This window comes from Streptopelia decaocto, assembly GCF_964273445.1.
Source record: "Streptopelia decaocto genome assembly, chromosome: 1".
Taxonomy (NCBI): Eukaryota; Metazoa; Chordata; class Aves; order Columbiformes; family Columbidae; genus Streptopelia; species Streptopelia decaocto.
In genome coordinates this window covers 150,501,823-150,527,152 of record NC_138663.1, presented here as the reverse complement: position 1 = coordinate 150,527,152, position 25,330 = coordinate 150,501,823, and the positions used below count along the sequence as shown (strand labels likewise).

The 25,330-nt window shown below is 38.4% G+C and overlaps 1 protein-coding gene across 5 annotated transcripts in view; it reads left to right on the top strand.

The window, feature by feature from the left end:
* Positions 1 to 25,330, top strand: part of ARHGEF7 (Rho guanine nucleotide exchange factor 7) — a 128,133-nt gene that overhangs the window by 77,094 nt on the left and 25,709 nt on the right. For all 5 annotated transcript variants that reach the window (XM_082075913.1, XM_082075917.1, XM_082075916.1 and 2 more), the window contains 7 exons: positions 762 to 856; positions 1,153 to 1,248; positions 9,363 to 9,485; positions 19,581 to 19,719; positions 20,603 to 20,662; positions 21,890 to 22,036; positions 23,819 to 23,905. In XM_082075913.1, the coding sequence (XP_081932039.1) occupies positions 762 to 856; positions 1,153 to 1,248; positions 9,363 to 9,485; positions 19,581 to 19,719; positions 20,603 to 20,662; positions 21,890 to 22,036; positions 23,819 to 23,905 (747 nt within the window). The remainder of the gene's footprint in view (positions 1 to 761; positions 857 to 1,152; positions 1,249 to 9,362; positions 9,486 to 19,580; positions 19,720 to 20,602; positions 20,663 to 21,889; positions 22,037 to 23,818; positions 23,906 to 25,330) is intronic.

The window sequence follows — 25,330 nt, the reverse complement described above, 5'->3', positions numbered from 1 at the left end:
ATATTTGGGGGTATTCCAGTTGTTTCATTTATATTCAGTGAAAAAAAACAAACAAAACCAAAAACACGAAGTGTGTGCTATATTTTATCAATTCTTGGCTTTGCATCAGTCTGTTGCAATTTTCTCCTGGTAGTGTATATTGCACTCCCAGTGGAAGGTTAGCCAGCCCCATTTAAAAATAATGCAATAATGCTAATCATATTGCCAAATAAAGTTGGCAGTTACTTGATACTTATAAATCTGTTAATTTTCAGACCTTCTAGATAGAATGGCTCATCTGAATAAGTAAACACTTTGCTAGTGAGATTAGTTGTAATGTGTTGTAATTGAGACTGAGAAAAAGACACTAATTGTTCATTTCTCTTACAACTTCTGTTGTGCTTTACCAATCTCTGATCTTTGGCTGTTCTGAAGTACATAGGAGAAATAATTGCCCCTAGCTTTAGAAGAACGTTCTTTATAGCTTTCAAATTTTACAGTAAAAGTTGTAAGTGCAGTGAAATCCCTGTTAGCTTACCACTTGTTTTGGTATATGGCTAAAGAATGGCTTATTGTGTATGGGTGGTGGGGTTTTTCCTGTGAATTTCATAGATGTATAGCATTCAAAGCTTTCTTGCTAATATTTAAACTTTTAATGTAGGAGCGCTCATTTAAGTCTTCCTAGTGCTAAGTAAACTTTAGCATGCTTTAAAACTGGTGTTGATTTGAACATTTTGAAGTATCTCTTAAAAGTACCAATTAGCAACTGTCATTTTTTGTAGGTGCTACAAAATATACTAGAAACAGAAAACGAATATGCTAAGGAGCTACAAACAATGCTTTCAAACTACCTGCGATCATTGCAAGCCAGTGAAAAGTGAGTTTGTTTTGAGATTTTGTTGTTGTTGTTGTTTTAAAATTAAGTTTGAGATGTTTCTTATATTGGGGAGGGTTTACATGGTCAAAATTTCAATGTCAATGTCTCTTTTCTTCTGCGGATTGTGAGATTCTTGAGACAGGGCTTACTTTTTATGCAGATTGTTTGCTGACTAAAATAGTCTGGTTCTTGATCTAAGAACCCGTAAGCATTTTCTTTTAAGGTTGTAGGTTTTATTACAGCACAATTAGTCAATAACTGCAGACCTAAACACCTTTTATTTACTTTGGCTCTAGGTTAAACTCAACAAATACTTCATACTTAATGGGAAACCTGGAAGAAATAAGTTCTTTCCAGCAAATGCTTGTACAGTCTTTAGAAGAATGCACCAAGTAAGTATTATGCATACCAGATAATGTAAAATTCTAACAAGCAAATATTTTACTATCTTACTTGTCATGTATGTTGTTTGACATAATTTTTGTTCCTCTCACTTAAAGGATATTTGCTACAGCAGTGCAGTAATAGATTTTTGGATAATGCATCGACTGCTTGCACAGATAGGTATTGGCTCTAAGATGCAATTGCAGATGTAGGAATTTTAATGTAGCTTGAAAACAGCTTTCTGAATTTCCCAGGTGCAATTCCATAGCACTGGGGAAGTCGTAGTAAAGTGGTGTTTTTTTGTTTTAGAAGCATGAATTTCAATTATTTTCTTAGAGAAAGAATGAAGGGACCTTATGTTGTAGTGTAACAGTGGAGGAGGGGGTGACTTGGATGAAGGATGGTGTATGAGAATGCTTGAGCTTAGTATTCATCTGTCTTGAACAATGGTGGGCATCCAAATGTGCTGGGAGTAGCATGCAGGATAGTCAGAAAGAGCAATCTGAATAAAAAAAAAGCCTTGATGCCTATATTGTACCATATAGGAAGCATGAAGCACAGAATGAGGGGGATAAAGACACGCATCCTCCTTCCGTAGGTTAGGCTGAAGTGGTACCTGGATATTTTTCAGCTTATACCTCAGCAATTGGGGGTCTAAGTAAGAAGGTGACCATATCATGTTTGAGTTGTTGTAACAGTTGCCTAGTGTTTAAACTCTACTGAAAGTGTAGTTCCCGTTCTTGAACTCAGTTGCATCCTTTCCCTTGCCTGTGTTCTGGTTTTGTCTGACCACATGTTGAGCTAAGGCAACTTGCTAATCCAAATTTGCTTGTGTTCTGCCAAGTTAGTAATTTGAATTGCTATGGAGGGTTTAGATGAGATTCAGTCTGCTGGGAGTATGTGGCTGTGAGAGGGAATGAAAGTCTTGGGTGGAGGAGAAAATACCTCTTTTGGCACCAGTGGACTTTGGATCAGCTCAGTGTGTCTTATTTTGACTTCTCCCTCCTCTTTTCCTCTGAGCTGCTCTGTGTGAAGAGGAAGCTTTGTCATGACAAAGTATGAGCTGCGTCTTTACTGAGGCAGCAATGTGTGCCTGGGTCTGTAGCTGAATTTGGATCCTATGTCCTTCTGCCACTTGGCTTCTCACCCTTTCTTCTGCCTGTAGACAACTTGGACTGGAGAGAATGGGAAGGAGGGCAGTGTAGTTTAGATGAATATTCAGCAGTGGAATGGAAGTGTTCTTGAAATGGCCTTTCTTCCACACCATTTGAGAAAGAAGGATATTCTTTCTGGCAAATTAGACTTGATCAGTTAGGTGTCTAAATCCCTGAGAATGACCATTCATTCACATGCTTAGAAGTTTCCTTTCTTCTCTTGTCACTGCATTTTATTGTCTCACTGTCTTCTTACCATTATTTCGTTCTTGTGAATCAGAAGTTTGGGAAATGAAGTAAGTACCTGTTATCTGTAAAAAATTTTGATTAAGGTGATCTTAAAAACAAGAGTGGAAGAGTGCATGCCTTCAAACAAATATTAATGCAAGCTTTTTAACTTGGTATGTAGATTAATTGATACCATAATGTAGCTTCAAGCTCAGAAAGCTTATTTAGAATTTATTCCTTGATTTAAACTGTATTAGAGCACCTCATCATCATGTCCTTTATTTCTTCTTCCTGGCAAGTGGAATATTGCTGTGTAATACTTTAGGAACATAATGGATGCTAGTAGGTGGGCAGAGGAAGTGATGCCCCAGGGTTATTGAAGTGTTGCTGCAAATGTTTTGTGTTATTTTCTTTTTATAAATATGCTGGTCATGCCAAGTTGTATTTTCAGTTTAATTTTCATAATAGCATATTGAATTGATTGTCCACCTTCCTCCTGTTTTGAATCTAATGCATCATAATTCCCATCATGTAGAAGAATGCTTCCCCTGGTGCCTTGTTTTTTGTCATTTTGCCATGTTTTTTTGGCTGCTGAACCTGTTCTGTAAACTCAGAGTAGCACCCAGGCTGCAAATAGATTTATCATTTTATTTTATTTTTGGCAGAGGGCTTATAGTTCCATCATTCAGCACTTCATACTGCAGCAGCCAATGTGGTATTTTTTCTAACCTGACGTGTCAGGATGACCAAATGCCAATTGTGGTGCTGCCAGCTGACACTGCTTGACAAATTCCTCTTCTTGAGTGTGAGACTTGAATGTTTTTTGAATTCCACACCCCACTCGAGTCAGTTTGTCAATTGATTTTTCTCTTGACAAATGTACAAGTTAAGAGGCATGTACTTCATTGACAAAAACTTTTTATGCCGTGTTGGCTTGTTTAATCCTCATGATGTCAAATGTTGTGGGTTTTTTGTTTTGTTTTCAGAACACATAATGCTGTAGTGGGATTTTTGTGTGTTTTGGGGGAAGGAGTTGTTTGGGGATGTGGTTTGGTTTTGATGGCGTGCCACCCTCCCACCGGCACCCCCAGCCTTAAAACTCTCCTGGTGCGTTGCTGAAGGTTTGTCCGCTGTGAACGTGTCAGGGTTGGCCTCAGTCGCGTTGTCCCTGTGGTGCTCCTGTGGGCTGCTCCATCTGTCACAGCCCTGGGATGACACTTCTCTGGATGCCGGGCACCACCCCACAGGTTTGCTTGGGGTTGACTGCTGCCTTTGTGACTTCTTTATTCACCAAACAGAAGTGGCATATGAAAGGAGTCTAACTAGCAGTGAGTGAGAGTCTTCTGCTGGTCTGCCTCAAAAGTGTGGCTTTTGACTGATCAAATGCGCTTTGATGCATGAGGAAAAGCTGTAACTGACAAGGCAGGGGGATGCTGCCAGTGTCTTCAGTTGCAAAAGGGTGGATTTCTGACAGTAAACAGAGCAAGAGCACTCCATGCTCTGGTCTCTCGAAGACGGGAAGTGATCTGGTCCTCTAGGTCTCTTTCCAGATCTGTGATCCAGTGCCAAAGCTCAGCTCTTCCATGGTACACGCAGCAGAGGAATCTTTGAACCAACAAAGTCAGTGTCCGTCAGGTCATCTCTGGGCTGCTCTAGATGATCTCTGTTGGAAATTTTGCTCTTTAGGTATTATTGTATAATAGTAGGAGATGGAACAGATGTCTCCTGCTCCAAGAAAAAATTTTTCTGTTCACCTGGGAATAGAAGCTGCCAGTCAATGGCTGTGCTCCTCAGTAAGGGGACACACATACAACACAGGCTGGCTGGTGACACCAACCTGCATGAACTGCTTGGGTATCATTCCCTCTATGGCAAACTGGGGGCACTGTCTGTCTTTTAGGGAGTATCACAGACTTCTTTCTGTGCCATAACAGCCATAGCTGGGTTTTGCTCTCTCTTTCCCTCACGTCCCTGCTCTTGCAGTCACAGTAACTGTATTGTGTATCTTTTGTGTTGGAGTGCAAACAGATGCTTCATGTTCTGGGATGATCCTGGAGTGCAATGGGAATTTAAAAAAAGAAAAGGGGGGGAGGAGGTCAGGGTGTGAAACAGAGATTGCTTAAATGTAATCCAAAACTAATCAGTGTTTCAAGACTGGTTTTGGAGTGCAAATGCTAATTAAGTCTGTTAAGGTTTTATCTTGGTATTACCCCTTGGTTTTGGTTATTGTATCAACAGAAATGAGGCTATCAGCATAAGTGAATTTGAACATAGTGTCTTCAGATTGTCTGAAACAAGCACACGTATTAACTGTTGTTTGAGAGGGAAGGCAAACAGACAAATACTGAAAGATATGGCTGTGAAGAGAGAACTGAAAATTAGAGCAATGGATTGTGAATAAGTTGCATAGTGCCTCCATTTGTGCAGAGTTGTTAATCACAATTATCCCTTTATAATTTTTCAGACCTTCACTTGTTCTGGGTCTTTTCTGCCATCAGCTTTTATGTTCAAGCCATTTCTCTGTACTGACCTCCTGCAAACATAGTAAATTTGTCATTGATGCTCCAGCTTCTTCAGGAGGCTGAGAGAGGGGCAGGAGATTCTGTTTTCTGTGGGAGGAGATGAGGAAGAGCAGAAAATGCCACCCAGATAACAGAAAGTTTCCAGTTTGTGGCAGGTTCTGCAGGTGTGTGTTTATATATACACAAATATATACAGGGACATATGTTGCTACATGACACTCTTGTGGTAACCTCACAGTCAAGTGAAATTTATGGACACCTGATCTTTTCCTTAAAAAACAAAACATAAAATGCTGATTACATTTTGTTATCTAGTTTTCTTTTAAAATTGCTTCTGTTAGTCTGTGTTTAAATTTGTCTGGATTCATCACATTTTCCACAGCCTTTCTTAGGATATTATAATGCCCACTGATACCAAAACTAAGGCACATTTCTTTAGAACTTGCAGGACATAAATAGATATTCTGTAATGTCATTATTTCTCGGTCAACTGCTAGTCTAGCTTTAGTTCAGTTCTGATCGATGGTTTTGATTAGAATCTTAAAGTAAGCATGATTGAGCAACAAGTTTTTTTCCTTCTTTTCACAAATTGTCATACAGTGAGAACTTGTTTTAAGTCTGGAGAAACAGGACTGATAGCTGTTGGATGTAGCTCCAACAAGCAGATAATGTTAGGTAGTTGAGATGCAGTCGTGTGATGATGCCTCTAGCATGTGTACAACAGCAGACGCTTTGTTATGGTTCTCTAATTCTGTAAATGGAATCAAAACATGGCTTTGGCCTTGTTATAACTGAAGTTATTATCATTTATATAAGTATAAATATAATACTAATGTGCAATTCCTTTTTAATTAAAGTATAAAATATGAAAGCAATACTGGGATGACAATTTCAGAATAAATTGTAAAATAACTATGCTTTTTACAGAACACGTTAACTACTGAAAGGTTTATGCAGTGTGCTGATAGACTTTAAATTGTTTTGTTTGGTGTGTGTTTTTTTTTTCTTTTTCAACAGTTAAAAGGAAGTAGATAATTTATTAATGCCTCCTCTAAAAATAGTATAACACTTGCAACTAATACATGGATTAGAAAAGTCAAAGCGAATGAGTTGCCACCCCCTCATGAAGTCTTTTAATTATCTTAATTCAACAAAGAATGTGCAGTATAAAGTTGAAGTGAGTGTGCAACATGTAAAAGAGAATAATGTCAGTCTTTCATTCTGCTAAAAGAACAGCAGACTGAGAAGACACAGATGTCTGCTTGGTGCAAACAGCCAAAATTCACTCTCAGCACTACAGCATGAAAACACAATTTAACCATTTTCAGCAACTGCTTATTGGCCTCTCTTATTACTTAATACTGAGTTGTATGCCTTGAGTATGTCTTCAAAGTTCGAGAATTTTGCTGCATCTCTTCCTTAAAGAATGTATTATTAGCTCATGCTTAGGATTTATTGAAGGGGACCAGCTGCTGGGCGGGAAATACTGCTTGCAAGGCTGTAAGAATCGTATGCTGGGGATTGCTCCTGGTTTTCCCCTAAAAACCTGCTAGAGCAGCCACTCTATTGATTTCAGAATTTCAGCTTTTCTGGAAAGAGAAAGAAGGATGCAGACAATAAAATACGGGCCCTAGACTTGAATGTAAGGAGCACTGATAATGTGATCAGAGTGTATCTTGGAACAGGCTGCCCAGGGAAGTGGTGGAGTCACCATCCCTGGAGGGGTTTAGAAGGTGTTTAGACAAGGATCTTAGGGACGTGTTTTAGTGCTAGAGTTAGGTTATGGTTGGACTCGGTGATCCTGAGGGTCTCTTCCAACCAAAATGATTGTATGATTCTGTCTGCCATGATGTGCTAGCTGGGGATTCAGCTGCTGTTTTCTGTGTGTCTGTAACGATTGTTACCTTCAAATATGGAAGCGTGTTACCTCTGCCTGGTGTTCTGAACACCTGTACAATCAGTTTTGGTTTCATACTGGGTAGATCTTCCCACGCTGTACGGGGGGGCTGAACAGCTTAGTAAGAGACAGATTTATTGTTTTGACATTTGAAATTAATCCCTGTGAGCAAGCCAATGGAGTGGGACAAGAGGACTGTGCTTGAGCAAGATGAAAACATCCCCTGCCTGGGGGAGCGGCTGTCCTGGAAAGCTGAACTGTTCTTTCTAATGAAGTTCACTGGAGCATATCTCACTTTTTCAGAGGGAATACAGTGAATATTGATGTTTAGAGACTTCATGCACATGTTCAGGACAATTGCAGAAAATCTTGACTTTTTAAAAAAATATGTATTTTTTAATAAAAATAATATTCTTCCAGTGAGGATTATTGGAACCAGTGTTAGCATGAAACCCTTTGACTGTGCTGGCAGTATATCTGTTGAGTACTTACTGAGGACTCATCTGGCTTTAGAGCAGTGTGGAATACTGGTTTTAAGAGCATTGTCAAATGGGTGATAACAAAACAAAATCCTCAGTTCATCTTGTTTTGCAAACAGACTGAAGCAAAGACTAGACATATTTGTGTTGGGAGACGCAATCTTTATGCAAGGAGAAGAAATATATGGTGAAATTGAAACATTTCATCTCCTTGCACATTTTGTACAATAGGTTTAGAAAAGGCATCAAGGACAAGCTTGTATTCTAGGACTGCTGAAAACGGTGTCGCTTCTTCTGGTTAACTTCAGCGTGGGTTATACAGCTGGCAGTTGGCCATATAGTGCTGAAGAGGCTTAGCCCCTCAAGTGGGAGTTGCTCTGTAGAAAATAATAGGGTTTCATCCTTTCTGACACCCTTACGATACTGTTTGCTTGATTGTCCAATTTTTTCTTTCTCACATAGGAACCATTCTGAGTTCTGAGAATGGTGCTATGGCAGCAGTAAGGAAGCGTGGCTGCTTAGAGTATGTTCTTCTTTCCATCAGCTTGTGTTTAACTTGAAAATTATTTTAGATCTAAAAAAAGTGTGCTTTTATTTGCATCTGAAGTCTGCAGGTTAAGAAGATACTAAGAATAAGACTGGAAAAGTTGCATTTTTCTTGTTCTTCCCCCCGCCCCCCCCATAGAGATGCAAAATCAGAAGTCGGACATCTACTTTTTGCTGATTGTACCAGTTCTAAGCTGGTGCCACACAACCAATTTCAGCTATTTATACTCTAAATATTTTCTTACTGCAATTTGAGATGACAGTTCCTGCTACAACCTTTCGAAAAATACACTGTGTATATTCATCTTAGCTTTCTTCATACCCAATCCTCCCTTATTTATGTGAATAAACGTGTGTATATTCTGCTGACAAACCTGATCAAAACTGATTAGGTTCACCAAGACTGTGTGAAAGTAAGCTTTTCTGCTAAATGCCGTTTCTCTTGCTGAGTCACCTTTTTTTCTGAAGTCACTGATACTGCTGTTATTTAAGAACCATTTTATGCTAGACAAAATAACCTCTTCTGAACAGAATTGTGAGTTTTTCCTTAACTGCTTAGTAAATTTGTTTCATTTAAGCGTGAAAGATGAAGAAAGTAGGAGTTACAGGAAGTATTTCTGTACTGTTGGTGGTAAAGTAGCACTCTTACCTTGGTTATGAACCAACATAAAAATGCTTTATGGTCCTTAAAAAAAACCAAGATGAGTGACGATTGTCTAAAAACAGCCTGTTACAGCACTGGCTTCTATTTGTGCTATAAGAACTTAATATGGTACTTAGATCTTTTAATGAATATTTTAAGCCTATCCTCTCTGGTGTATGGTAGAGGAAGAGAATCCTGTTGCTGTTTCATCCAGTTTTTGTCCAAGTGCTGAAATACTGCTTCTAAGATTTGGTATGACATATATAAGTGGATAGTAAACTGTTCGGACAGATTGGTAAGTTGATAGAAAACCAGACTCCAATAGAATTGGTAATTGCCACTAATTCTTGAAAAAAATTTGCTTAATGACCATCTTACAGATATGTACCTTATGCGGCCCATCCTGTTTTGCATAATCAGGCTTGACTGTTACAGGGTTGTAGCTGTAAAGAAGGAAGAGAAAGGTATTGTTGCTGGTCAGTGACAACATAAAACTATCAGTTGATTGTATTTAAAAGACAAGCAGACAACACCACCACCATAACAAAACCAAAACAGCATAGACTGCTTTTCCAGGCTTTATTTCTGTGTCTGTTCGGTATTAGATTAATAGAATTACCACAGTAATTCCATCTCTATTACTCTCTTTCTAGGTTGCCTGAAGCTCAGCAGAGAGTTGGAGGGTGTTTTCTAAATTTGATGCCACAAATGAAAAGCTTATACCTTGCCTACTGTGCCAACCATCCATCAGCAGTAAATGTTCTCACAGAACACAGGTATGTTTACTTTGCAGTCTTTTAAGTCTGATAGAAAAAAACTGCATAAAATACACTTGTTGTAAAGCTGCGATGTCTCTTTTGACGTGTGTTTGGTATGGTTAGAGCTTGTTCAAGAAAAAAAATGTGTATTTAAAAAAAAAACCCACACACACCAAACAAAACAAAAACAAACAAACCAACAAAACCTCACAACACAAAGCTATTCCACGTGATCAGGACCAGCTCGTCACTTTTGTCAGTGTGTTATCAACATATCAATGATTTCAGAGCATTTTCTCATTTAAAGAATACTGCATGCTGGACTCTGAGTACAGACTGTACTGACTGTCATCTTTGTTTAAAAAAATGTCAAGATCAAAACAAGTTTGTGGGATTACAGCATAGTTGACATGATTACTAGTGGACAGTTAGTGAACTGTAACTTAGCCCTGTAAAAGCCTGTATGTTTGCATGTACTTAATGTTATAAAGATATACACTTTGCTTTACTTTCAAGTGATATAGAAGGAGTGTGAGCTTTTCAGGTTTACAAAATTTGTATTTCCTGTTTGTCAGAAGTAGAATGCTGATTTAAGATGTTGTAAGTTGCTCAGCTTTGGGACTGACCTTGAATTTGCATGGAAGATGCCTTATATTGCCTTGAGGGAAGAGAGTAGAGACCAGAATTTGATTGAATAACTTCGCTTTCACAGACCTGTTCTATCTATTCTCCTGATGAGTACTTGATGCAGCAACTGTTAATTTGGGGCTATTTATGTTTGCTTGTGGTGCAGGATAGAACCATGACCTTTTCTTAAACGTTATACATAGGACAAATGCAGAATATCTGTTCTTTTTGCTTTTTTCCCGTCCTTTTTTTGTCTTCTTGTGATGGACCAAAGTAAATGTATTTTGCGTATTCTTAGGTCTTCCTAAACGAAGAGCAGCATAATTGAGTTGTTTTCTAAAGTGTTAGCTTCTCCTAAAAGGTCGCATTTTGTTTTAACAGCAACAATATGTGACAATTCGTGACCTTTACTCATAACAGCGTAAATAAAAAAATTTCTAGCCACCAAATAGTCTGAGCTATTGCTTTTGCTAGTAACACATGCAACTGTATTCCAACCCCACTTCGAAAAATCAAGCTGCATATTGATGTTGCAATTTAAGCAGAAGGATTTTTCTTTGTCAGAAGCAATGACAAATTAAAATTAAACAAGACAGAATATGTTTAAAATGCCCTGATGAAACCCCTTAGTGTTTGTTTTCTTTCAGATGGCCTACTTCTAGTACCGCTTTCTGTAAATGGTAAAATATTTAGGTGATCCATGCCTATGGAGTTTTTAATAATCTTAGACTTGTTTGTGCCTTTATGTTCTTTCTATACAGAGGTCTGGGATTTAATCTATAGATGGAATATGGCAAGTAGTAGCAAAGTGATCATCTACATCTCTTAAGATTTGGAGATATTTATGTAATATTATCGCAACTTTGAGAACTCTTGGAAAAAAGAGGGAATAGCCATTTCTGAGAAACAGTGATAGAAATGCATGGAAGGAAAGCTATTTGTTCTGCAGATGGTGAAGAGTAAAATTTCTTCTCTTCTGTGTTGCTTTTAGCATGGGTTGTCTTAAAAATATTGGCTTCTGGTCTGTAAAGTTGCCCTGATATCAAATCCTGGTGTGAAGTCAATATAAGTATTATGTCATAGAGCAGTTAAGTAATACAAATATGGAAGTAGGTTCAAAGCAATTGTATGGTTCGTAAGAGATAGCTCAAGTGGAGTTAAGTTGTGATAAACGGCTTTCTGTTTAATGCTATTGTGTTGCCAGGCATGAGTCAACAGAAGTAAATGCTGGGGTTTTTTTAATTACCCCAGCTTTTTATTCTAAGCACTTCATTTCTGTTGAACACCGTTGCTGTTGGTACCAAGTGGCTTGAGTAAAAATTCTGCTTGAGACAGCTACCATGAAGAAATCAGCCAGTGGCTTTAAGCAGTTCTGAACCTTTTCCTCTCAGAATACAGGAAAACTTTTAATTACGTTGTTTTAAAGGTAGGAAAAATCAAAACCTCTGTCAGGAATAACAAACCGATTGAAGGCGTAAAGAAAATGGAAATACTAAGAACTGTCTCCTTGTCTACTTAGTCGAAACACTTTTATTGTGTAAAAGCATCATTAGCAAATGATGTAAAATTTACTGTGAGGGTTGGGGATAGTCATGATTGTAATAATAATAATGAAACAACTATACTGCAGTGAATACTAGATTAATATTGAACTGGATCTTTTCAGAGATGTCAGAGACCGAGGTTGAAGAGTTTTAAGAAACAGCAGTGATTCGTTGGCTGGTTTTGCAGTGTAGTTTTACCAGAAGGTCCAAAAGCATTACATGTGTTTTAATACCAGCAAAAATACGGCAGAGAAATAGGTGTTTGCTGAATTGTTGGAGTTAAGTATCATGGTTGTAACAGCTGTGCTATTCAGTAGTGTTTTAGAGAGAGAAGAAGGAGCAGTCTGGAGTGGTTTGATTTGAAACGTGAACTCTTACTGTCTACAGCAGATTATTTCTTGCTGTGAACTCTGTGTGCTTCATAAACTCAACAGATAGGCATTAACTATACTTCTGAAGCCTTTTTAAAAAAAAAAAGCATAGCAGATAATTTTAAGTCAGATTCTTATGTCACAAAGTCAGCATTTTCTGCAGTTTATTAAGTTCACTTGCTTTTGTTGGGAACTGTACCAACAAAAAAGAAACAAAATATTTCCTATGTAATTGCCTGAGATGAAACTTTATCTCTATTTTGGTTTTTTTTTACATTCTGTAAAACATACTAGTTTTATTGTTGTATTTTTACTGACACTGTCTAAAAGCAACTTAAATGAAAACAGCTGTATTTTGAAGCATTAGCTATATTGTTTCTTTGACCACTTGGATCACTGTAACAGCAATTTTGTAGTGCCTGTTAAAATGTTGTTGACACCTGGTAAAGATGGTGTGTGTATGCATATGTATAGATAAAACCAGTTGATGTTAACTTAGAATTATTTTGGACTTCTAGTCAAAAGCTTCTTTTTTTAATAGCATTTTTCTGAAGTCAATGCTAAATGACAGTACTGGAGATTTAAAAGGGGCATTCAATTGGAATGTGACTGTTGTGGGTTTTTTTTAAATGCCATTCAGTATGAATGCCAGCCTGTGTCTCCTCTTTTACTTCTTTGTCATTTGCTTCGTGATCAGTTGTTGCAGCAACATGGGGGTTTTTAATTCAATTAGTACAAAATAAGGGGATGTGTGCATCTATGTGTTCATACGTGTGTGTGTTTATACAAATACACAGTTGGAGGTAAAGGGGATTAATTATATTACTTAATGAATAAAATATTTTTCATGTTCCAGTCTTCAAAGCTGCAAACATATTTCATTTCCGTATGTTAATTATTAGTAGTCAAGCTATTGAAATGAATAGCATCAGAGACCTGAGTGTACGTGAATATGCAGAAATGGGAGTAAAACCTAATACAGCCCATACAGGAGTTCAGGTTCCAGAACGGCATGTTTCTGAGGTTGTATTTGCCTCTGATAATCACAATAAGAACAACAACAACAAAAAAAATCTAAGTTTGGGAACAGGTTCTCCTCTTGGTTCCACTTGTGGCACTGTAAGTTTTATTCAGGTGTAGGAGTTGGTATTCAACATAATTTCTCCAATTTTATACAGTCTTGAAATTTGGTGGGTACTTTTTGTCTTGGGAATTGTTTCCAAACCATTGCATTTTTTATCCCCTCCTCCCCAGAATTAAAATTCTTTCTGTGTAATGAACCAAGAATTTTAAGAACTAAGTCATTTTTCCTTAGGTCTGTCATCGTGTATTCTAATTGTGTCTTAAGCCACTGGCTAGAGCTGGCATTTGCCTTGTAGCGCTGGGTGGTGGCTCTGACGGAGCTCGGTCTTTTGCATGTTTCCACTGGCTCATTCTCCTTATTCCTTTCTCTCATAGTTCCTATAGCGCAACTGTACGTGATCCCTATTTTATTTACTTTATTTCATAACAGTCATACCTCTTTAGCTCCATTTTATGAGCTGTCAGTTTCTAATATCCCATAGTTTTGTTTGAAAAAATCGCAGTTCGTGTCCAAGGGCAGGTGATCCAATATAATACAGTATTATTTTTTTAGGAGAGAATTTTTCTAGCTGGTGAGAGCAGGACTTCCTTGAGGGCATAGTGTTTATTCAAAATAGCATTGCTTCCTTTGTGTGCGCTTCTGCTCATAAATATAATGCTTGCCTTCCAGTAAAAGAAATAGGCTCAGCAACTTAAGGCATGAAAAATGAATTTCTCTCAAATTAAAAAACCCAATTGGATGCAGAGTCCAGAAATGGGTAGTTGAGTAAGGAGTCCCAGGAGTTCCCTACTGTTTGCGGAAGATCACAAGCCACAAAGTTCAGTGCAAGGAGAAACTCCAGCAAAGCAAAAGACAAGGCAGGAGCTAGGGCTGGGATTTTATGTGGACTTTGTCCAAAACGACAAGAGGAAAGATATTTGAGTATAGAACTCACTGAAGGGTGGATAACATAATAAAAAAAAGAAAATCTTAATGTGCCCCACTGCTCAGTGGACATAAAACTCTTTTGAGGAAATATGGAGAGTACAGACCCAATGTAATCAGCATAAAGTATGTAATTATTGGGGGGAGGGTTTAAACAACACCATTTATTTTTTTGAAACAAAGGGAAGAAAAATGTTTCCAAAAGAAAAATGAATTTGATTAAAACATAGGCATATATTACTGTTTTTTGGCTGCCTTTTTTTATTTTAAATTTTTGCGAAGTGGCAAGCATCAAGCCAGTTTTCAGCTGAAAGCAAGCTATTCACAAATCTTTGCTTGCTCAAGCATTAATTTGGCTGGATTCTCCTGTTCTTTGATAACATATCCCAAGCATATTCTACGCTTGCATCACAGACTGAGCAGTCTCGATAAAATTTGCGGAGCTGAAACATCACAATTACTCCAAGCGTAGAAATTACTGGAGCGTAGAAATAGCGATCGACTCCGGTTGGAAACCCCTTTGTGCCTCCCCCGCTTGGGCGCATCCCGGAGGCTGCGAGGGTTGTGGGCTGATGTCAGACACCGAGAACAGTCCCAGGGAGAGGAGCTGGGCTGAGAGGTTGAGCACTGGGAGGTGAAAAGCGGGTTTGAGGGGTTGCTGAGCTGAACGGTGCCACCGTGCTGGCAAAATGCGGTGCCTGTGTGCAGTCCTCAGACCCATCAGCAGCGACAGCTCCTGCTCCATCTATTACAAACAGAGACCTGCTTCGGAAGTGTAAGTTGTAATTTTAAACATAAATGTTTTTAGTTGCCAGGTTAAATGGCTTTTTTTTTTTTTTCCTTCTTCTGTTACTGTAGGCACATCTGAACTTGTTTTCTTCCCTCCCCCCAGTCTGATTTGCAGCTTTTGAGGCAGCTGTACTAGGGAAGATTTGCCTATATTAATAGGGCTCAGAGACACTTTTCATGGTGAACTTTACAATATTTGAAGTTGGGAACTAACTCCGTCGCAGACTGGGGAGAGAACTCTTCAGCTTGAGATTTCAGGATAAATGAGGCACGGCACTTCTGTATGCTGCTCTGCATTTTATTCTGTGAAATGGCTCAAGTAGTGAATTCAAATCTCAGCTGCCTCTTTCTGAAAAGCTGCTTATTTAGGCAGTTGAGACTAAGTTGATGATTTCACTGTTCAAAATTTTTTCCTGTTCAGATAAATAATGCTTTAAAAAATAAAAAACTGCTTAGCTCTGGGCCAGAGTTTTATTTAGCATATACTGCCTAGGAGAGTGTGGTACTTGCAGGCATCAATTGAAATTATGACATGAAAGAGCCTTTGTCTTTGGCAAAGCAGCTGTGCTCTTAAGCCAACAACATTGGCTTTTAAGCTGCTGTTAATTAAAAAAACCAGTTGTGAACTATTGTCATATTCAAACAGTATTTTTGCCCACCCATATTTCATTGAAGGTAAACCTTCCTGTTATGTTCTGTATTGTATTTGGTTTTTGCCAGTAAATAAAGGATGCTTGCTTTAAGCTCTGAGCTAAAATAATGTGCATTTTGCCAAATGTGTGATGTCCATGAAACTGTAGAGGTAGCAGGTTGATATAGCCTGAGCAGACTGCTAATGGCGTCTGTGTGATGGAACCGCTCGGGCAAAATTTGGGGTACAATTGTATCAAAAGAATCCGTACATGTGTATTTGTACCAGAGTTAAAACAAGCTGGCATGTCAGAACTTGTCAGAAGGAAGCACTGGAGCGTATGAAAGAAAACATTGTCCTCTTGAGAACGTTGGGAGGAAAACTACATCATTCAGTTTTAATTACACCTATAAAGACTGCTCAGTGAAAAAGGCTTCCTGATGATGCCATTGCTAAGTGTGTTTTTCAGGACTTTGTGTCTGTTTCAAGTGAGCTGAGGTTTAAGCTTGCTATATAAGTTCCTATACTGTGACTAAGTAAAAGGGAGGTGATAAAACAGCCAAGTAATTTGTGTCAAGGAGCAGTGAATGGCCTGGAAACTGCTGCTACATTGTGTAACCACAGACTGCCTTTACTTAAAGGGATTGCAGAGTAGACAGTGAAAACAAGATAATACCAGGTCTTTATTTCAGGTTTCCAGGTAGTCAGTTTGAATTTGGGCTACAGTGAGTGTTTTCCTGTTTTCAGGCACATCTGTTTCATAATGCTTAAATCACAAAGAAATCATAGAATCATGGGAACAGTGATAATGAAAATTAAAAATGTGAATGTGGGTGAAATGGTAGCCAGTGTTCATTCTACTGTAGAGACATTAAGTTAAAAAAAGGCATTGTGTTAATGGATAGCTCAGCGAATACCATTTATATAGTGCATTTGTATGCACCCAGCAATGTGGAGATGGACAAAGTAATTAGGAATGAGGATTTTTGTGTCTTTGCAGATCTAAAGGCAAAAATCAGCGCTGTTCAGAAAAATGTTAAATTGAATGGCCTGTGGTATTCACGATTGGCACATCCAGTAGAACATGCTGGTTTGTTGGGGAGAAAAGAAAAGCTGCGTAAACATGCACATGGATTGTGCTGCCTGAAATAGGGAAGAAGAGCAGATTATGTGTAAAGGGAATAGTTGATCAACTTAGGCGGCAGAGGCTGTGCATCTGGCTGGAGCAAACAAGATGCAAAGAATGAGTTTAAATGTTGACTTGAAGATGCATATCAAGTAGGACAGGTACTTGGATGCTGGCATGCTGGAGGTGCTTACAGAGAGAATTGATGGATGAAACAAAAGCAGTAGTGTACATGTGATCAGTGTCATATACACGGTGAGTTGAAATTTAAAACCCCTGAGTGCCCTAAGACCAATGGGCTTTCTCAAGTGAGCTGTGGTAAAGCTTCCTGTGGAAACTGGGTGCCATACCCTCTTTTGTCCACCCCATCACCTTGCTGGAAACAGCTGCTTCCAGGTGAGTCAGGAGAAGAGGATGTGTCACCATTGAGCTTAGTGTTCCAGTGAATTACCCTGAATCCTCAGTGACTAAGTAGCTGGTAAAGCTGTAAAACTGAAACATGAGTCAAAATCCTGAGTCTTGTTTAGGGTGCCACCAAATCAGTTGTCAAGTTCTGAAGTTGGTGTGATTTTTGTGCTGAGTAAGGGCTGTGACTGAGAAAGCATAAGGCAAAGTGGGTCTTCAGGTTCTAGGTATTCAGAGTTGGCCAACTTCTTAAGTCTGAATTTAAGCTTAGAAAGTATTCACGTTTATCTGTGTTGCATTATTGTATTTTTTTCCATGCAAGGTACTATAGAAGGTTTTCCAATGGGTTTTAAGTTTGGCTAAAACCTGACCATGTCGCAAGCTGAATTTAGGAGGCCTGGAGCTGCTGACATGTCTCTCTTGAGAGGGCTGTAGCAAGGGCTGCCTGGTGGAGCTGTGGGCATTCCCAAGGGTGCCCAGCCCCTCTCTTTCCGTCTTTAAAACGCAAAATGGGTGTTGGGAAGTCCCCTCACTTGCTTTCTTGACTCTGCAGTTGAGTACAGCAGGAATTGCAGAAATCTGTGCACTGAGGAGTGCCTGGGCCTGGTCAGAATGGGGGTGAAGTACTCTGAAGCAGGTGGTGTGATGATAATTCAGAAATGGTGCTTAATGTATTTAAGTAGTGTAGTGTAAGTAAATACCAGTTAACTAATCTGAAGTCAAGTTGACGTTGAAGTAAACTGTATGGAAAAGCGCATTCTGTGAACTTGGGGAATTTTAGCAGCTGGGAGGAGAGAGGTCTGGGTGGGACGATGGGTAAAGCACCTACTTTGGGATGGGAAGGTCGTGGTTCATGTTCTTATTCTCCTCTCTTCATCTGTTTGGACAAATGATGTTAATAAGCTAAGTGTCACTTCTGACATGGCAAGGAGTGTGTGTGTGTCTTCAGAGGGAGGCAGGGAGGTCTGTTTTGTCTTTGTGTAATGATTTTATATAGCATGACTCACAGATAATTGAGTGTATTATGGCAGTGTCTTATTGGCCCTTTTTTAACTAGGGAAATTGAGCAGGTCAAGATTTGCTTTTACTTTTGCATGAAAACACTATACCCTAGGTTTGGAGATCCTTGCCCTTCCCTTTTCGTTAATGTGACCATGATGTCCTTTATTGCTGTTTGTTGTTTGGTGCTGTTTTTACACATTCTAAAAGTACTGAATCTGGTAGCTGGCTAAGGCTTCCTTTGAAAAATGAGACTATGCCAATAACCAAGATGGGGAAGAAAACTTCTAAGTAGTAATTCTGACTTACAGGAGTGTAATGCTGTTAGTCAGTAGAAAGTAAGTTCTTTCAGGATACCTCAGAGTAGAATTTACAGGACTGTCACATGAGAATAGTCGTTTTATTGTGGGATTTCTGGAGAACTAGTTAATTTACTACAACACGGGCTTAAAACATGAGCAGCTCCATCTGCAGACATCTAGAATGACACAGCTTGAATGCAAGAAGATGTTATCTTTTTAATGAGCAGCTTTCTGAATTTCCTTTATTTAGATTTTGTCTTTAGAATCCCAAGTTTTTCTGCAACTTGTATTTTCTGAAGCCTGGAAATCAGCCCAGATGCTGCCATACCTTAGTTTCCCCACAGAGAGGACTCATTTTATTTCCAGTAATTTATTCTCAAGAAAAGCTTGTCCCTCACCATAGTTCTCCGAAACCTCTGCTTCATAAGGAAGCAGAAGATGTAGCTACTTTAAGTTTCCTTGTTAGCAAAGTGACTTGAAATTCCCAGAATGATCTGCTTTTTTAAGTGAGTTAATGTAAAAAGTTGAAGGGCTGGGCCAGTTCTTGGAAATTATTCCAATATGAAAAACTGTGTGGACAGGGGAAGTAGCAGTTCATGGTATTTGGAGAGCATGGATTTCTTACAGCAGCTTTGTTGTCAAAACAAATGTGTTGTGTAAGTACACCCCCAGTGAAACCCGAACTTGTTTTATAATAGATTGCCCAGTAATTATTTCTACTGTGCCGTGCCATTTGTGTGGCTACTGGTTAGTTGGTCATGTTGCAGTCACACCTTGGGTGTGTGAGATGAGTTCATTAAACGTGTAACTGTAGGAGGAGAAAAGGTTCAGAAACATTCTGTGTCTTCCTATTAGTGCCTTGAGACCTTAAAAATATTGATACTTGGTTAAGTATGAAGCCATAAGCACATTTATGCTTGTGTATTACCTGTGTAAACCACCTCTAAGGTTACATGTCATTTTACTAGAAGAAAGGGCTCAGTAATACTACATAGTTCAAATGGCTTTACTCTGTAATTGTTGTTCGGAGCTGTTTTTGAACATCAGTTGCCTAGAATGGTGGGTTTTATCCTATGTCTCTTGTTCCCTGGATGGACCCCAAATCTGCAAATGTCTTTGTTCACATATTTTATTTAATGCAGAAACTGCTCACAGTGCTTAATTTGTACTTGAATTACTTTTTGATTTCTTTGGCTTTTTGTTTTGTTGGCAGATTTCATTGTGAATGAAAGACTGAAATGAAGTATCCAATGTAGTTTTCATTGTCTTAGTAATTTGATATTAATTTGCTCAAATATCTTGTGTACGCAGTGAGGAGCTAGGAGAATTCATGGAGATGAAAGGTGCCAGCAGCCCTGGGATCCTTGTACTGACCACAGGCCTCAGCAAACCTTTTATGCGTCTGGATAAATACCCCACGTTACTCAAAGAACTTGAAAGGCACATGGAGGTATATCTTATCAGCATTTATGTTCCAGCTTAATGATGATTTGACAACAATTATTTTAAAGGTACATGTCAAACATGATGGGACCCAAAATTACATTTATTTGCTCTTCCGTCAGCCATCAAAAATATGGGCTGCAATGGTTTAAAACTCGGTAAAAATTCCTGTAAAAGCTAAATGTTTAAGGTAAAACTAGCCAGAGGAGCTAATTTTCACTCCTAAAACAGTTGTGCGGGATCTTTTATTTACTTGACATTGAATGTGTCTCCTGCATGCTGCTTGAGGCTACTCTGTCTTCTGGAAGGAGTGCTGCTTCTCAGGACCTCAGTGTGTCAAGCATGTCACCCAAACAGTCACTTTGACTTCTACTGAACACCATCCAAAAATTGTCTTCCCAATACAGGAAGATGTTTGAGGAGCTACGCTTTCCGCCTTGGCATTTTATAGGTTAGATTTTCTTTGGAGTGTGAAGGAGGGATAGAAACAGAAAGCTCTTGTGTCTTTTCTTGTCACACAATTTGGTTTGTCAGTCAGTGATGATGGTACATACTAGTCTGTAAGGAATCTAATTTCACAAAGCTAACATGCCTAATAAAATTCTTTAAAATAAGCACTTTCCTTTTAGGATTTCAAAATCTCTTATCCACTAGGTCTTGTCAAACTTTCTTGGCTCTATTTCAAGCATAAGTAGGAATGTTATAAGTGGCTCTTCAATTTTACTGCAAGCCACCAGTATACAAGAATAAGAAGGCTCTGAAAAGAGAGCAGATAGATCTACACCTTCTATTTTACGGCATTGTTTATTTGTTTTTAGTTAAGCCTCTACAAATTTTTTATTAATATTACTAGAACTAAAGTTTTTGTGTGTTTTCTCTCTTGTTTTTAGGATTATCATCCGGATCGTCCAGATATTCAAAAATCCATGACTGCCTTCAAAAATCTTTCAGTAAGAGTGATAAAATATAGATTATGCATTATAAGTAGAATTCTTTCTAATATCATCCCCCTCCTATTGCTTTAAAAAACTTAAGCTTTTTTATAAATGCTTGTATAAGCAATTTTTGAAAGCCCGGAAATTGATGCTGTTTGTGGGCAAAGTAAGGATGGTAATTTGCTGGGGAGTTATGGCAAACAGACTGATTTAAGAGCCACACAAGTGTTCTGCACCTCTTGGTCTGTCCTCTCGCTTGTGCTTCATCTCCCTCTCTACTAGAGTTAGCATAACTGGTGTCACGAAGAAGGGCTTCTTTGCAAAGCTTGAATATATTTTCTTTGTTTTTTCTGTAGTGGGTTTTGTCTAGGGAATGGTGGAGCTGGGGGAGAGAGGATGAGGGGGAAGGTGCTAGTGAAGTTCAGAAGATACAAAACTTCTAGTAGTAATTGGAGCAGGAAGCCTAATTTGGACAGATGAGCTGTCTGTTATTGTCTGTAAAAAGCAAACCAAGCAAACAACAAAAAAACCAGACAGAAAAAGCCCCCACGCGGCAGCTACAAGTGTGTACTTAATGTGCTCTCAGTTACAATAAACTTAATGTTTTGTGCTTCTTGTTAGGAGTGTGTGCTGGTGGTAAGCTGACATCTATTTTTTTATTTTTTAAAGCAGAAAATTTGGTGTTATCTGTTCAGAAGAGTTTTGGGGATCCCATTCTTGACAAACAAGAGGAAACAATTCTTTTTGAGAAAAATTCAAATGAATGTGTGTATAGCTAGTAGAGCGGGTTGGAGACGTTTAATAAAAATAGGAACACAGGCTTATACACACTCATAGTTTGCACAATTCGTGTGGCTCTTTTTATTGAAGAAAGGTGCTTTGTTGTGTAGTCAAGTGTATTTGCGACAACTGTGTTATTCTTTTCTGCTGAGCCCAGCCCTTTCTGGTTGGAAGTACAGACATCTAAATTGTAAAGGAAGAAGAAATTTGAGAAACGGAGATATGACTGTGAATTTGGGTGGTCATTGAAGCCAGTGTATTGAAAGGGAAAGTAATAATGTTGAAGTTAGCAAAACTAGTTTTATAAGAAATATTGGTAATAGTCACCTAAATGAAAATGCTTCAGGTTAGATGCTGTCTTCTCTGCACTACAGTAAATGCAACTGTAGTGGTATTTCTACCCTTAACCTGCTCCAAATTGATGGCTTTGATGGACATGGTGTTTTTCCCTACGTTTGTTAGGCACAATGTCAAGAAGTGCGGAAACGGAAAGAACTTGAACTACAGATACTGACAGAAGCAATCCGTTGTTGGGAGGGAGAGGATATTAAAACACTTGGCAACGTGATTTACATGTCCCAGGTCATGATTCAGTGCGCTGGAAGCGAGGTAATGTCCTTTTCATGTTTGCTCTCTCTTTCTGTTTTGTGTATAATAAAATTAATTGTAATCATTATACAGCAGAAATAAACAAAGTGCTTCAGAGATACTAATCTGGACTAAAACCTTTGCTGATTCAAGGCTTTTATTACAAAGAATGAAATAAATTTTCTTGAAGATGGATGGTCTCGTCTGTAAAATTAACTGAAACGCAACCAAATATAACTGTTATAAACATCATAAGATGATTTTGCAGGACTGTTTTCAAAGTGCATAGTTAAACAGGATTCTCCATATGCAGTTACGTTACAGGATCATTTTGCATAGCAGTTATTATTGCGCGTTTTTAAATAGCAAAAACTTAAAAGTTTCAGTTGTCCGAGGCACACTTTTTCCTTGCTTTATTGGGCATATTTCTCAAGTAGTAAATTTTGAAATACAAGATTGAGAACCAACTGGTTTTGGAAAAACAGAATAAGAACAGACATTAAAAAGTCGAAAGTGACACTTCAAACACAAATAAAATGTTGTCTGACCAGAAATAATGTTAAAATAATCTTAAAAGCAAGTGCTATAGGAAGTGTTACACAGATTGGTGACATTTTTGTTCTGTAAGTTCTTCCCCTGGATAATCAATGAAGCTTTGAACTTGGTGGGGGCTTTTGAATTGCGACCTCATTCAGTCAGTTTCCTCCCTTAGAACAAAGATGTGCATAAATAAGAAGAAAGAGTAAAGTGTTTATGGAACTGAATATCTCAAAATTTGTCACCTGGTATTTATCTCTCAGATATTTTGTTAGCTGTTAAATAAGATTCAGTAGAGCTGGTAGTGCATCTTCTGCAGTCATGTCTCTTTTTGTAGTCTTAAAACCAAAATACCACCCCATCCCCCATTCTCATCAGGAGCTAACATGTCAAATGCAAGGGATTTCTAGAAGTTTTTGCCTAATATTACAACGTTTTGACTACATACAGAAGAGTGTTTGTGTAAAAGCAATTTGTTTTAGTTTTGACTTTTTAAAAATCACATCTATATTTGTAAAGGTTTACTGAAAAACAGATAGAAACATTAAAACTCGGTAAGGACTTGCATTGTTTTGCAAAGATACTTGAAATTGAGATGATGGCTTTGTCAATGGATATATTTGTTTTGTCATTAAAATTAGAACATTATACCTTAATGCTTCTCTGTTTCATTGTTTGTCTATAGCAGTAGATTGAGTAAACTTTTTCTTTCTTCCATAAAAACACTCTCAAAACAAAAAACAAAGGACAGCTTCATAAGTGAAACCAGCAGTTAAAACCAGAACAAAGTAATGAGTGTTTTTGTTGCAAATATAAGCATTAATACTTTTATCTTCATTTTCTTCTTTGGGGTATAATGTAACATCAAACAAAAAACCTGATCTCTCCAATTTGAGAGACCACAGTCTTGACAGCACAGTCTGTAACAGCATCCATCTAAATTATATTAAGAAATATATACAATGTGTAATTTTGGTCATGCTGAAATCAGCAAAACATTTGTTATCATGTTAAATAAGGTCAGTATTTCACCCAGACTGTAAAATTTCTGTTTTAAAATATTAGACTGTACTCTTCAGGAAGAAGTATAGGCCTGTGCTACTAACACTTCTCAAATAGAAAACCAAATAATTCTGTAGCCAAATATTTGTGGAGTAATTACGGAGTTGTAACATTGATGGTAGTTTTTAGCAATATAAAGCAGAAAAAGGGGGGGAGGGGGCTTGTGATGTTGTATTTACTTTTTCATTTTCTTCTTTTGATAAGGAAAAGAATGAAAGGTATCTTCTTCTCTTCCCTAACATTTTGCTAATGTTGTCTGCCAGCCCGAGAATGAGTGGGTTTATCTATCAGGTAAAGTAATAACATGTATATATGTGTATAAATGTGTTGGGGGGTGGCTTTCTTCTAAATGGTATTTCACAGAAACTTGGAAAAATTATTAAAAATCTGCAGTTATAAAGATAAAAGGTAATTTCTGCAATAAGAACTGGTCGTCAGTTTTATAAAATTCTGGGCTAGAAGCCTGGGTACGATTTTTGTAGCTGTGGCTGTCAGCAAGGTTTTTTTTTTTCTAGCTTGTTAGTAGCACCTAATAAGAGGAGGTATTGGTGACTTTTCAGATCTATGTAGGAAGATGATGCTGTTGTGAGGTGGGTTTGTTCGTGCCCTTCCAATGGCTGCTCCAGTCTTACACAGTTACATAGACTGCGTGTCTTCGTGAGCATTCGATGTTTGAATCAGCAGAGCACTTTTGAAATGAATCTTCTGGTTTTCATTGTTGACTGATACGTGTGTCACAGTGTAGAATTAGTCTCAGGGCTCTCAGGCTAGTCTCCTTCTGGGTGAAGCTGAACTGGAAGGTATGGTCCTCAGATACACCTGATCTGCTCCAACTACTGGCACAGATCAAGATCCAGCCTAGAGCTTAGCCCAGTGTGGCACCACCAGAAATACATAACAATGTGCCCTTCAGGTCCTTAGCACCATGTTTCACTTCACAAATCCACTGCTTCCTGTTGGTAGACATGGTCTTTGGGCTCTCTAGCAAGTTTCCCAGCTTAATTCTTCTCACCTGTTTCCCCACTACAGAAACAGAGCAGCTCTGCTGTAGTGCGGGAAGGTCAGTGCCAATCAGGTTGGCTCCCCTGTACCTCTAGGACATGTTTTGCAGAAGCATCTGCATTCTGGGTGTGCAGTTTCAAAGAACCCTGAGAGGTGAAGTTAAATGCACAGTTGATGAGTTTCTGGAATCTTTATGTATGTTCTTCAAGTATTGTCATGTGGTTTCCAGGCATTGCAGTAAAACACCAAAAGTTCTAAAAGGAGCCCTGAGATTTCACCTGCTGTAAGTACTTCTGTCAGTCAGGCTCTTGAGCAGTTTGTTCCTTTCTCCTGAGCAGTGATTCATCTGCCATGAAGGAATGCTGACAAGTAGTCATTTGGGGTTCCTATGTGATTGGCTGCATCTAGTCACAAACTTTTTAAAAGCTAAATTCCAAAATTCATGTTTGGATTCATATCTTAACCTGCCATGGTAGGAGCGGGATTTGTCTGAGACTGTGTTGCATTAGGTGGTTGAAACGCACAATAAGGCTTGTCTTAGGTTTGTGCTGCTCTTCAGAAATTTTGGGCAGTGCTTTATCCCAACATGGATGGAAAAAAGATATTGGAAAAGGCAGGTGAGCCCTCTGTCTCAGGTGACACATCCAGAATTCTGACAGAAGAAGATTCTTTTCTACTGGTTACAAAGACAACCAGCTGGAAATGTAGTGTGTT